The sequence below is a fragment of the Microcaecilia unicolor genome, chromosome 1, assembly GCF_901765095.1.
Source record: "Microcaecilia unicolor chromosome 1, aMicUni1.1, whole genome shotgun sequence".
NCBI lineage: Eukaryota > Metazoa > Chordata > Amphibia > Gymnophiona > Siphonopidae > Microcaecilia > Microcaecilia unicolor.
Window position 1 is genome coordinate 161,384,268 of NC_044031.1, and position 14,403 is coordinate 161,398,670.

Consider the following 14,403-nt stretch of genomic DNA (forward strand, 5'->3'; position numbering starts at 1 on the left):
CATATGTCGATTTGTATTTTAGTCCTTTACAGTTTGGGTAATGCAAGTTTAGAAACATTCTTGATGATTCGATGATGTTTCTAGTTGGTAAATCGATAAGTTTGGTCATGTAGGTTGGGGCCAGATCATGGATTATTTTGTGGACCAGAGTGCAAATTTTGAAGGCTATTCGTTCCGTGATTGGTAGCCAGTGCAGTATTTCACGTAGAGGTTTAGCACTTTCGAACCTTGTCTTTCCGAAAATTAGCTACCGTGTTCTCTGCGGTCTCCAGTTTTCTTAAGATCTGTTCTTTGCATCCCGCATATACGGCGTTACAGTAGTCAACATGTGATAGTACCATTGTTTGAATTATGTTACGGAAAGTTTCCCTAGGGAAGAATTGTTTGATCCGTTTGAGTTTCCACATTGCATGGAACATTTTTTTCGTGGTGGCAGAGGCTTGGCTCTCCAGGGTTAGGTTGGTGTCAATAGTAATTCCAAGGATCTTCAGTTTGTCCAATATTGGGAGAGTATGTTCTGGGGTTTTCATGGATGAAGTGAGATTTGTTTTGTGGTGAGAAGAGAGAATAAGGCAGTGAGTGTTCTCCTTGTTGAGTTTGAATGCCGATGCCCAGGCATCCATTAAGCTTAAACTAGTCTTTATTGCAACAGTGATTTCTGTTGGATTAGAGTTGAATGGTATGTAAATGGTGACATCATCCGCATACAGAAAAGGATTAAGATTTTGCTTGTATAGGGCATGAGCAAGGGGGATCGTCATCAGATTAAATAATATGGGTGAGAGAGGTGAACCCTGGGGTACTCCACAGTCGGTACTCCATGATGGTGATATGTTTGAGTTTGCTTTTACCTGATAGGATCTCGTGGTTAGGAAACCCTTGATCCATTTGAGTATATTCCCTCCTATGCCTATCTTGTCGAGTATTCTTAATAGTATATAGTGGTCAACCATACCGAATGAGTTTTACAAGTTGAATTACAAGAGGAGTATGTATTTACCTAATGCGATTTCCTTTTTGAACTTGGCTAGGAGAGTTACCAGGACGGTTTCCATACTGTGGAGAGATCTGAAGCCCGACTGTGATTCATGAAGGATTGAGAAATTGTCAATGTATTCAGTATAGTATAGTATATATAGAGAGAGAGAGAGCGCGCATATAGCATATATATAGCATTCCAACAATTAAAGTTGTTCACACTATTTAAAAAACACATAAAAATGTAAACATCATCATCAACAAATAAGCGAACGAAGCAATCAGCATACAGCCTGCAACTGCCCACCCTTAACTCTGCAGTCATAAAATAAGAATCTGCAAGGGTTTGTGGCCCAGGAACTTCACTTGTAACAAACTGCGAACTGCCAGTATTATGATCAGCTTGCGAGGGAGCAGAGTGTCAGCAGTACCTGCTCAGTTCCTAAAAATATCAATTTTCCTGTTTCTTGGCTCTATGATGTCCATCGTTGCTCTCCTTTTTCTTAAAGATTTATAGACCACTCTGTTGACCCCACCAGGGCTGCTCAGAGCGGTCTGCTGACCCCACCAGGGCTACCCAGAGCGGTCTTCATTCTATTTTATCTTTGACAAACTATTTTTTTTAACTAGAGTAAGAAGGTGATGTCAGAAAAGTTACATGTCATTTGCACCTGTAAACTGCATCTCTGTATATATAAACGGGTATACAGGTATTTAAGCTATGATTTTAGAACAGGTGCATAGATTTGAAGAAGGCATAATCTGGGCACGGTTTGGGCAGCCCTTGAAACTATACAAGCGTTCCATATTTTAGAATGGCAATAAACACATATGTCAGAAAATTTCCCCATCGCCACTTAACTCTTAGCAAACTTATATGTACATGTAGGCATTATTGACATAAATAAAACCGTTAGTGATGCTGCTTTTTTTTAAAGTATATTTTGTCCTAAAATGGCAGTCCAGTTACATGCAGTGCCAAATATACATGATTCTTAGCCTGCACTACATGCATTTTAGATAAGTCTCTGCATTCACCAAGTCTTTCCTGATATACTAGGCATTTTTCGCAAGCACAGATCTGCACATCTGTTTTTCAACCTAGATGACCTATACAAAGCTATCTTTTTATATAGGTGTTCACCTTATTTTTTAAATATATCCTTCCCTGACGTCACCATTCAGGCTCTATGCCTTGTAGCGCTATAGAAATGATAAATAGTAGTAGTAGTAGCTTTACAGATGGGATGTCTGCATGGTGCTGTGATTATGCTGTTTAACTGCTAACTAGAGGTCTGAGTCACACAAGCATTTCCCTCGTGCTGAATCTATTGGATAAAATCCTTAAATCTAGCCCTAAATTACCCACAATACATTTTTCACCTTTTAACATCCTTCTCTGCTGGCTGAAAATATGATTTCATATCTCCTGCTCTGTACAGTTCTCAGATCGCTAGGGATGACCCACTTGCCATAAAGGGAAAGAACAGAAAATGACATCTGTCAAATTCATTCTCCCCTTCATTACAAGTTATAATGAGGAACCTGAATGATGTATTTGACGGAGACCGACTCCATTTCTGATTTGAATTCGCCAGAAGAGGAAGACCCAAACTCTGCAGCAACAGGAAGTTGCTTTATGCCATCAACACAGCATCTGGAATTTAAATGTGTCTCTTCAGTCCAGTGCTAAAGCCATTTGAATAACTGCTTTTAGGGGCAGTGAGCGAAGTCACTTCCCTCAAACAAGCTGCAATCAAACAATGCAGCTTGTGTGTGAACCCGCAGACACCACAAAAATGTGAAACTCCTCCTCAGTCAATCTCATCCTTCAGGAAACTGGCTGGAAGGTGTTATTTGCACAAACGGTTGCTCTATGTTCTGCACAGCATTATTTTAAATATACAGACAGAATAAATCTTTTTTTTTTTTAACAAGGAAACAGATTTGAGGTCACTTTGGAAGCCTTGTGTGGCATTTACACATGTAGATGACACACCCATGTAAAAGCCAATTTAATAACTTCACTAATAAATGTGCAAATGCAGTGTGATGTAGAGATGCACAGGGACCTGATTTTGGAGTGGTCTCAGGCAGTTTAAAAAAATGTGCATTCCCAGTCTTGCACAGGAACACACATATTTTTTTAAATATTCTCTTTGACTTTTGCATTTCCTCCAAGCCTTGCACAAGCGGCAGCTAACTTTGTTGAACATCAGAAGAGTAACAAAGGGCGATTGTGCTTAACCCTGTGGTATTTAAAATGACAAAGATGTAAAAATGGCCCTTTAGGAGTTTGGCTTCTTAATGGGCAACTGTGATACACGCAGTCTTGTGAAATCCAGCACTTGCACGTGAAGCTGCTTGTACTTACATGTGTGAAATGCCATGGCTTACAAGGACAAGCCACTGAGTCATGCTACTCTTTTTTGTACATGTATCTTTATTCTGAACACCCCAGGCTGGACATTCCATTTCCAACCTAGACCTCACATGCAAAACAGGGCTTCACAGATAATACACAAAAAAGAGCAATTCCATACATTGGCATCTCAGTCTACGTGCCCCAATGCTGTTCGCTTAGGGCTAGATTCAATACATGGCGCCTGGAAAATCCCAGCGAAAATCATTTTTGCCTAAACGTATTTCTGCACGGTTTATAGAATACGCCGATGGCCACCCACTTAACTATATTAGCTGCACCTAAGAGAGCCAAGTTCACACCTTGTTTACAGTACTGTATCAACTACACATCTACCTGGTAGACATGCCCATGGCCTGCCCATGCTCCACCCACGTTAGCCCTCCCCTCTTGCACTTAGGCACTATGGGACTTCAGGGGAGATGCACAAAACTCCAGTGAGGTTCCCTACAGTGCCAGAAAATACCGGCTCTAACAACGAGAAACAAACAGCGACTGATGTATATGCACACTGTTAGTGTTGAGCATTGGTTGGTAAAGAGGATGGAATGTTCCTGGCGCATGCTCACAAGAGCAGTGCGCATGTCCAGTGAACGGGCACTGAAAAAATGCACACCAAGCACTATTCTATAAACAGCACTCAGAGTTGGGTGCCGTTTATAGAATAGCATGAAGTGACGGGATCCGCTCCCAACTTTTGGGCAGGAGGATTTACACCACTTTTCTCTTACCGCCTTCTCCCCCCCCCCCCCCCATACTCCACTCATTCTCCCAAACTATCAACACACATCCACTCATACCTACTAATTGCTAGGTCCCTCTCCATCTCCTATCCATAATTCCCTGCTCTGCACCCAACACTCTCACACTCACTCACCAAGTCCCAGGCATCTTCTGCTTGTTCCCCCACCCCTGAGTCTCATCCATCTTCTGCTCTTTCCAGGGTCTATACTCCATTAGACATTTCTTCTCTTTCCATATCTACTATCATTCCATCTGCGTCCCTATCTGTCCTGGATAGTATTCCCCCTCTGTATCCCTCTCTCTATCCCTTCCCTATGTAAGAGCCTGACCTATTTGACCCTATCCCTCTCCCTGTGTCCAGCATTCACCTCTGTCTCCCTGTCTATCATTGAGTCCAACCTCTTTCCCTTCTCTTCCCTTTCTCCTGCACCCCAACCTCAGGGCCAGCATATCTCCCTCTCTCTCCACCCTGCTTCCTTTCCCGCAGTCCAGCAGCTCTCTGTACCTCTCTCCAACTTTGGATGCAGGTCTTCCATTCTTCCCCCCTCTATCCAGTCTCTCTTTTTTTCTCTGTGCTCACAGCCCCACCCCAATCGTAGCATCTATATTCCTCTCTCTCCCCTCCCTCCGTGGCTCAGGCACCTTCCCCTCCAGTCCAGCATTTCTCTCCCTCCCTGTCACCCCTGTGGTCGTGTCTCTGTTTTTCCTTGCTTCATCTCTCCATTCCCCCCCCTACACACATACCCTTCCACCAACGTGGACTTAACCTCCTGGTGTTTCCCTTCCAGTTTGTTCCCTTCCTCCTCCCCCCCCCCCTTCCAGGCAGTCCTGCAACCTTCCAGTTCGTTGTGAAGTGTCAGTGATCACCAGCCTTCCTAGGAAGTCTTGTCTCACTGTTCCACATCCCGCCTATGCAGGAAGAGGAAGTAGCTTCAGCACAGGTATCCTATTTCCCAACAGTGGCACCCACTCCCGCAGGGAACATAGTTCCAGCCCCCACCCTGGACACACAACCATAAACGCTCCCTTCCTGCATGTACACAGCTCCAGTGCCTACCTTGGGAATTAAGCAACACCCACTTACCCAGGGAACACAGCTCCAGCCCACACACCCATTTCTCCAAGGGATCTAGCCTCAGTCCTCAGCCTGAGCACACACTCTCCCCTTCCTCAGGGAACAGAGCTCCAGTCTCCACCCTGTGCACACACACACACACAAACTCACATGCAGAGGAGATCCAATCTCACAGCGGCCATAATCGCTCCACTTCCCCTGGCCGTCTTTCTCTGGACGCTCTCTTACCTCCACTGGACAGCTTTGCTTTCCTGCGCCCCTTCCACCCAGAGCTCGGCTCCAGAACACACACAAGATTGAAGCCAGCACCGGTACTTTCTGACCAGGTCCCAATCCCTAGCACCGCTGGCACCTCCTCCACCAACCGCTAGTCCTTCCTCCCACCACAGGCTATCAATGTCCTACCTAGCGTCAATAGGATAGGCAACAAATATCTTTCATAGGTCAAAAACCTCTTCGCTTGTATTTTTCTCAATTTTGGTTTGAAGTTAATGTCAATGATGTCCATAAAAACATTTTTTTCTGTATATAATGTTGCAAGTCAACCAATGTAATATAATCATAAAAAAAGCAAACACCACTTATCTTAACCTGATGGTGGCCTACCATTTCACTTAAATGGCTTCATCAGGAGTTATGTTTTTAATAGCATCATTGTTATATCCACATGCTACCGTTGCAGTGCAAACAAAACACTGTTCTCAGGCTATACTACTACTACTACTTAGCATTTCTATAGCGCTGCCAGGGTTACGCTGCGCTGTACAAGTTTAAACATGGGGAAGGACAGTCCCTGCTCAAGAGAGCTTACAATCTAAAGGAAGAGAGCTTACAATCAATGTATTCTCCAATTCTGGGGGGAAATACTCTTTTAAAGTACTTCTTTATGATTGTGAGTCAATATATTCTTCAGCCCGCTGAGAAAGGAGGTTTTGGACCTATGAAAGTTATCTAATTCTGTGTCAAAGAAGTATCTGAGGTCTCTTTTCCTCCTATTCTTTTTCTTATAGTTAACTATTTGTTATATACTGGGCTCTTGATTGATTTTTCACTTTTGTTACCTACATCTAACACATTTTTTGCCATGACTAGGTGTCAGCCGTAAGACTCCCCCTAAAAGAACTCACATTCCTGTTTTGCCTGCTACAGTACATTACACCTCTTACAAGGATTATGCTAGCTATATGTGTCACCAAGAAGTCACTTCATAAAGATTCATTCCAATCTGTATCTGGTGTATTCGGTTTTGAAACAATTTTCTCGTATTTGGTGCTTATGAATAGACATTTGAAAACACACTAGCAGTGTGCGGTATTTTAAGATCTTAATCAGAAAATATGAATGCACTGCTATAGATTATAAGCTACAGGGCAAAAACATCTGCTTGACATACCTCAATGCAACAAACCACAAATGCTATCACCTAGGATTTAAGCATAGCTAGAAATCTGCAAGCCTGCTAGAATGTATCCTCAATGAACGCTGGTTCATCCTCTAGGATAATTTATCTGTGAAGCATCCTAGATCATGACTGCAAGCAGCAAGCTAATCGGTGCTTTTTGGAAGTACAAAATACAGGTACAGACTCCCCAGCAAAGAGCCGTAAGCCTTCTGAAAGCAAAGAAGGTAAGAAGAAGTCTTACTTGTTCGGACTTCTCAGGTTCTTTCTTGTCTGTTGGCAGAAATCGGCAATTCTCCCTCGTCAGTTTCTGGACGAATTCAAGCCGCCCAATGTCATCTTTCTCCTGAAGCTTGCACATCACTCCCGCCTTGAAGTGTGGAGAAAGAGCAAGCAGATACTTAAACCCACAATCCCAGGACATGGCACTACCACTGTTTACCTCTACTCTAAATGGATCATAGTCGGTTCAACTTTGGCTCTGGGGGGTCAAGCGACAGGAAAAGGGAAGGGGGGAACCCCTCAAGTTTCTTGGGAACCAGAGAAATCTCAAGGCTTCACTCTTAAAAGTGAAGACAGGACTAGCTATATCAACTGCCATAACAGTGTGTGTACGATAAGGCCGTATGGTGTTTGTTCTCAGTTTCCACCTATTTCCTGTTACGTAAGATAACTAAAACAAGAGGTTAAAAAACCATGGGAAAGTTGGCCAGGAAGAACTCCGGCAAAAGGATACAAAAACGCACAGTCGTCATTCCTAAAAATAATATCACACCTCCTCCTATTTCTCACACTCTATTTCATTATGCCTTAGAAAGGAGAATCTCTTTACAAAAACCACAAGCAAATTATTTGTGATTTTCTAAGGTCTGTTACACAGTTTTTAATAAGGGACACACCTAAAAAAGCAAAGAGACAGAGGTTTTTCTGAGCCTAATACTGAGGAGTGATATTTTGCTAGGCCAGACTGTTCAGCTAGTGATGAAACAGAATAATGCTGGGATTAGGGTCCTTCCTCTTACAGAAAAAGTGTAATGGAAAATTTAAATCCTCATATAGCCTTTGTTTAAAAACCCATCAAAAAGTTGTCACACACAGAATGGTGAGCTTAAAAACATGATGTGGCATCACTTTTCTCCTGATGCAGAAAGATGCAAGATCTCTACAGAACTGCACCCCGTTTCTTACAGCATCCTCCTCCAGATTCTGAACACATTTTGGAATCCACACATAAACTAATTGGCTAAAGGGCCCTTTTACTAAGCCACATATGCACCTATGCACGCCAAATGTTACCGCCCGGTTACCGTGTGGCCCTTATGGTAATTTCAACTTTGGCATGCGTCCACTACGCATGTCTGAAAAATATTATTCATTTTCTGATGTGCGGCAGCTACGTGCATCAAGTGGCATTTGATGCACATAGATCATTACCGCCCGGTTACTGTGCGAGACCTTACCGCTAGGTCAATGGCTTGAAGTAAAGGTCTCAGACCCAAAATTTATTTTCAGCAAAAATTTTAAAAAGGCATTTTTTGTAGGTGCGCTACCGCAGGCCATTTTTCAGCACACCTTAGTAAAAGGACCCCTAAAATAGGTAATATGAATTATTGGCATTAGCAAGCGTTAACTGGCACTCATTAGTAGTTACACACTGATCTGTCCTAGGTTAGTACATAAGAAATGCCACACTGGGAAAGACCAAGGGTCCATCGAGCCCAGCATCCTGTCCACGACAGCGGCCAATCCAGGCCAAGGGCACCTGGCAAGCTTCCCAAACGTACAATCTATGCATGTTAATCCTGGAATTGTGGATTCTTCCCAAGTCCATTTAGTAGTGGTTTATAGACTTGTCCTTTAGGAAACCATCTAACCCCCTTTTAAACTCTGCTAAGTTAACCGCCTTCACCACGTTCTCTGGCAACGAATTCCAGAGTATATTGTGCGTTGGGTGAAGAAATATTTTCTCCAATTTGTTTTAAATTTACTACACTGTAGTTTCATCGCATGCCCCCTAGTCCTAGTATTTTTGGAAAGCGTGAGCAGATGCTTCACATCCACCTGTTCCATTCCACTCATTATTTTATATACCTCTATCATGTCTCCCCTCAGCCGTCTCTTCTCCAAGCTGAAAAGCTCTAGCCTCCTTAGTCTTTCTTCATAGGGAAGTCGTCCCATCCCCGTTATCATTTTAGTCGCCCTTCACTGCACCTTTTCCAATTCTACTATATCTTTCTTGAGATGCGGTGACCAGAACTGAACACAATACTCAAGGTGCGGTCGCACCATGGAGCGATACAATGGCATTATAACATCCTCACACCTGTTTTCCATACCTTTCCTAATAATACCCAATATTTTATTTGCTTTCCTAGCCACAGCAGCACACTGAGCAGAAGGTTTCAGTGTATTATCGACGACGACACCCAGATCCCTTTCTTGGTCCGTAACTCCTAATGTGGAACCTTGCATGACGTAGCTATAATTTGGGTTCTTTTTTCCCACATGCATCACCTTGCACTTGCTCACATTAAACGTTATCTGCCATTTAGCCGCCCAGTCTCCCAGTCTCGTAAGGTCCTCTTGTAATTTTTCACAATCCTATTCCATAACCTGTACGCCTAACTTATTTCATGCGCAGCTCCAAAGGGGCATGGCCAGTTCAGGGACTTAGACGCACAGTTATAGAATACTTGTATTTCCACACCTGACAGTAATTAGGTGCAAACATTTATACCAGCCTTCGGCTGGCAAGTGCTCATGCTCAAAGGGGCCCTTTTACTAAGCTGCGGTAAAAAGGGCCCAGCACCAGGGACCGCTTTTGCTGCGCGCTAAGGCCCTTTTCACCATAGCAGGTAAAAAGGCCAAAAAATGAAATGGCCATGCAGTAAAACTTCACTTACCACGTGGCCACGTGGGGAAGGAGCACTTACCTCCACCCACTGAGATGGCAGTAAGGGTTCCAGTGCTAACCCGGTGGCAACCAGGTAGCACGTGGTGATGACCAATTACTGCCGGGTTAGCGCCTGAGGAAATATTTTCGAATATTTCCGCTAGTGCCGGAAATGCCAAACGCTGGGGTTGAGTCGGTGGTAACTCCAGATTGGTGGGCTTACTACCACTTAGTAAAAGGGCACCTCAGTTAGGTGCAAAATTGCACACTAAGCTAGTATTCAATAAAGACAGTTCCGTGCAGAACTGTCATTATAGAATTTGCTCTCTTTGTAATAAAACATATACCCATTCAAAAAGAACAGACTTAAAGCTTATAGGGGCAGTTTTCATAAGATAGGGAGGACAAGAATCAAATACATAAGATTTCACATATTTGCTAAACAATGTAGTGAACTCAGTCCAATCAACTGATGTTCATGTACAATAGATTGTCCATTCATGCTACCTACCTGTAGCCCTTTTCCTGTAAAGATATTTTCACTAGCATATAATAATAACATGTATACCTTGGAGGAAAGGAGAAACAGGGGTGACATGATACAGACGTTCAAATATTTGAAAGGTATTAAGCCGCATATGAACCTTTTCCGGAGACGGGAAGGTGGTAGAACTAGAGGACATGAATTGAGGTTGCAGGGGGGCAGACTCAGGAGTAATGTAAGGAAGTATTTTTTCACGGAGAGGGTGATGGATACGTGGAATGCCCTCCCGCGGGAGGTGGTGGAGATGAAAATGGTAATGGAATTCAAACGTGCATGGGATAAACACAGAGGAATCCTGTTTAGAAGGAATGGATCTATGGAATCTTAGCGGACACTGGATGGTGACACCGGTATTTGGAGAATAAAACCGGTGCAGGGCGGACTTCTACCGTCTGTGCCCTGAAAAAGGCAGGGACAAATCAAACTCGGATATACATATAAAGTATTACATATCATGTAAATGAGTTTATCTTGTTGGGCAGACTGGATGGACCGTTCAGGTCTTTATCTGCCGTCAATTACTATGTTACTATAAAAAGAGAACCAAAGAGTCCAATAGATATACAAAAAAAAAAAAATAGAGTCACTTCTGTTTGTCAACCACAAGAAAAAAGAAAAAAAAATCTATCCACTGAATATTCACAAGTGAAGAAACTAGACTCGACACAGCAGTGTTTTGGCGTAACTGCTTGCACCAGGAGTCCAATGTTCTAATTGTGAGTTTCAACATAAATAGCTGATTCAGTGCAAAGGCTGCTAATGTATTCACCAATGCTAACAAAGGCAAATACCTTTTGTCACTATGCAACATCTGGCAATCGCAAATTCACCATTCACTACATTTCTATTGCTTTCTACCCGTAAGGATCTTGTTCTCCTTCGTTTGCTTCTTAAACAGGAATAATGTTCCATTAGGGTTTAACATGTCCTCAGATTAGAAGCAATGGTAAAGAGAGCAGAGTGATAGGAAGAAGGAAGCCAGCAGACCGATGCAAAAAGAATCACACTAATCTGAAGCCAGTGAATTCTACTCACAAGAAAAATTAGTGGATCAAAAAGAACCTGAGTGAAGAGGATAGTTGGAAAGAGAAAGAATGGAAACTCATCTCTCAAATGAAAAATAAATTTGGTTTGCTACTACACAAGTGTCTTTAATAACTTTATGAAAAGCAACAAGACTTGAGTTGTTACCAGGAAAGAGAACTATTTTTAACATTAGAAAACTTTCCTACTAGCGCTTGAAAACAAAATACACAAACCTTTGTGCAGGTGAGATTTATTATTATATACTGTGGGAAATATTTGTCTCACTCGTAAAGCATATGGATCAAGTACAACATCAATAATAGATGTTTAATAGTAAAACACAGCACATGAGTGAAGCCTGAAACTATTCTTTGCATGGATAAAAATGACTAGAGATTATCTGGAAAAGCTGTCTTTTCTAATTGCTTTTTTGGCCTACTCGCTTTGCCCTGCTTCTTTGGGCTTCCAGCTCATCTGGAACTAGCCTCTACAAGGAAATGGTGCCATAAGCTTTCACTTGCAGCTACCCAGAATTTTTCTCTATCTTTATAACCTGCTCCCAACACCCCCCCCCCCCCCACCCATGCCTGCCATTATGGTGGTGGGGGTCAGGGGCATAGCAAGGTTATATGTGGCCGGTGTGACCGCACAGAGCTCAAGGGAGGCAGGGGTGCCAAAACTGCACCCTGTCCACTATCTCCCCTACTTGACTGGTATCTCCAATTGCCCTCCCTACATCTCTTCTCCCAGCACTCCTGCCCTCCTTCCTATAGGTATCCCAGGGCTCACTTGACTTATGCTAGAGGTTGTGGCTGCCATTTTGAATCCAGAGCCAGCACAGGCAGTAGCAAGAGGGCATTGCTGCTGCATGCTCTACCCTAGCTCACCAGGGCATCAGTCAGGTAGGCACAGGGGGCCTATGGGGAGGTGGGGGAGAGGTTGAATTGTATAAGTCTCATTAGTCTAACCACTAGGTATTATCATTAAAACAAAGTTGTGACTCTTTTGTCCCAGGGGCTGTGAACACAATTTCCACAACTTTCTCAGCCCCTGGCTGGCCTGTGGAGCAGAACATTGGTTCATAACTGAACTTGGGTCTTTCACTGAACAATATCCAGCACCGTCACACCCACAGTCCTAGAGAAAGCCCTAAGCAGAGTTTTAGAGTATGTAAAAGCCAGTCCCATCCTGAAGGTTCCACGACTTAAACTTACACTCACCTCTCTCTCAGCTGCATCTGTGACCGAGTCGCACACTGCTATTTCTGTGCAGTTATCTTCCTCTTGATCAATCACTGGAAGAATGAAAACTCGGTGAAAATGTGCAAATGCTCACATTTTAGTTAACATTTACATGAAGTTACAACATTGCCATGTACTTATATTTTCAAGAATTCTTCTATTTTTGGAAATCAAATTGTTAGTAGTATCACCATTTGATATTTTAAATGCTGAACGGTTATGCTCCAGGCTATCAGGGATATTTTCATGCCCCTATGTCTCCTGCATTCAGTAGGAATGCACACTTTGACAGTTGATTCATTTATAGTCTGCTACCTGAGAGTCTATCCAGCTTATAATCGAAAGACAAAAACGCCTATATTGCGACCTAAATCGGGAGATAGGCGTTTATCTCCCAAAAACGAATAACGCGGTATAATCGAAAGCCGAACTTGGACGTTTTCAACTGCACTCCATCGCGGAAGTGTACAAAGTTGACGGGGGCGTGTCGGAGGCGTGGTGAAGGCGGGACTTGGGCGTGGTTATCACCCGAACAGAGATGGGCGCCTTTCGCCGATAATGGAAAAAAAGTATGCGTTTGTAGCTAGAATTTAGGGCACTTTTCCTGGACCCTGTTTTTTCACGAATAAGGCCCCAAAAAGTGCCCTAAATGACCAGATTACCACCAGAGGGAATCGGGGATGACCTCCCCTGACTCCCCAGTGGTCACTAACCCCCTCCCACCACAAAAAATGATGTTTCACAACTTTTTATTTTCACCCTCAAATGTCATACCCACCTCCCTGGCAGCAGTATGCAGGTCCTTGGAACAGTTGTTAGGGGGTGCAGTGGACTTCAGGCAGGTGGACCCAGGCCCATCCCCCCCCACCTGTTACAATTGTGCTGATTAATGCTTAGTCGTCCAACCCCCCGAAACCCAATGTACCCACATGTAGGTGCCCCCCTTCACCCCTTAGGGCTATAGTAATGGTGTAGACTTGTGGGCAGTGGGTTTTGAGGGGGATTTGGGGGGCTCAACACACAAGGGAAGGGTGCTATGCACCTGGGAGCTCTTTTACCTTTTTGTTTTGTTTTTGTTAAAGTGCCCCCTAGGGTGCCCGGTTGGTGTCCTGGCATGTGAGGGGGACCAGTGCACTACGACTCCTGGCCCCTTCCACGAACAAATGCCTTGGATTTATTCGTTTTTGAGCTGGGCGCTTTCATTTTCCATTATCACTGAAAAACAAAAACGTCCAGCTCACAAATTGTCGAATAAAACATGGACGTCTATTTTTTTCGAAAATACGGTTCGGTCCGCCCCTTCACGGACCCGTTCTCGGAGATAAACGCCCATGGAGATAGACGTTTTCGTTCGATTATGCCCCTCCACGTTTTCTGTTCCTGCTTTGCCCATGACTCTTGGGGGGGTGACAAGATTTGATTTTTTAGGAATTTTTTTAAAAGAAACTTTTGGCACTACTGTAGAACACAGAATTTTAACATTTGATGAGATAAAAATAAAAAACAAAGCTGCTTATGTCTCTTGTTTTGACTGGTTTGTATAGTGCAACTACTGATTAGGCTTGGAAGCTTGCAATTCCCAGATCTTTCCGGATCACACAGATGCAATAACTATTTTTAAGTTCAAACTTAAACATTATAATACAATAAGTCTGAGGAAAAATGAAGATGTCTGAAATGAAAAATTTCAAAAAAGATAAATAGAGTTAAGAAAAAATAGAGAACAGAAAGAAAGGATAAAAAGAACTGGGACAAGTATCAATAATAAATCTACTCATGACTTTCACAGGGTAATTTATAAGGAGCTGTCTAGTTTAGGGGATAAGAATGTGTGTAAATTCTGGTAATTTTAGCCACTTTTGAATGTAACTGACCTCTTATAAAATATCTGACTAGAGTGAAAGTACTCAGGTTAAATTTATTGGTACGTACTTTCACTGTGGGTGTGCACAGGGGCAGGTGGGGTCTGCAATTAAATGCATAGATTATAAGATTCCTTAATTTAGGTGCATATTCGTGGAAAGTATATGCTAACATTTATACCAGCTCTGGAGCTGGTGTAAATGCTAGTGTCTATTATT

The 14,403-nt window shown here is 43.0% G+C and overlaps 1 protein-coding gene across 1 annotated transcript in view; it reads right to left on the reverse strand.

Annotated features, from left to right (window-relative positions):
- RAPGEF5 (Rap guanine nucleotide exchange factor 5) overlaps window positions 1–14,403 on the reverse strand; it is a 416,429-nt gene that overhangs the window by 161,301 nt on the left and 240,725 nt on the right. The window contains exons 8-9 of the mRNA XM_030201755.1: window positions 12,302–12,375; window positions 6,863–6,988 (exon numbers count right to left, since the gene is read on the reverse strand). Coding sequence (XP_030057615.1) covers window positions 6,863–6,988; window positions 12,302–12,375 — 200 coding nt within the window. The remainder of the gene's footprint in view (window positions 1–6,862; window positions 6,989–12,301; window positions 12,376–14,403) is intronic.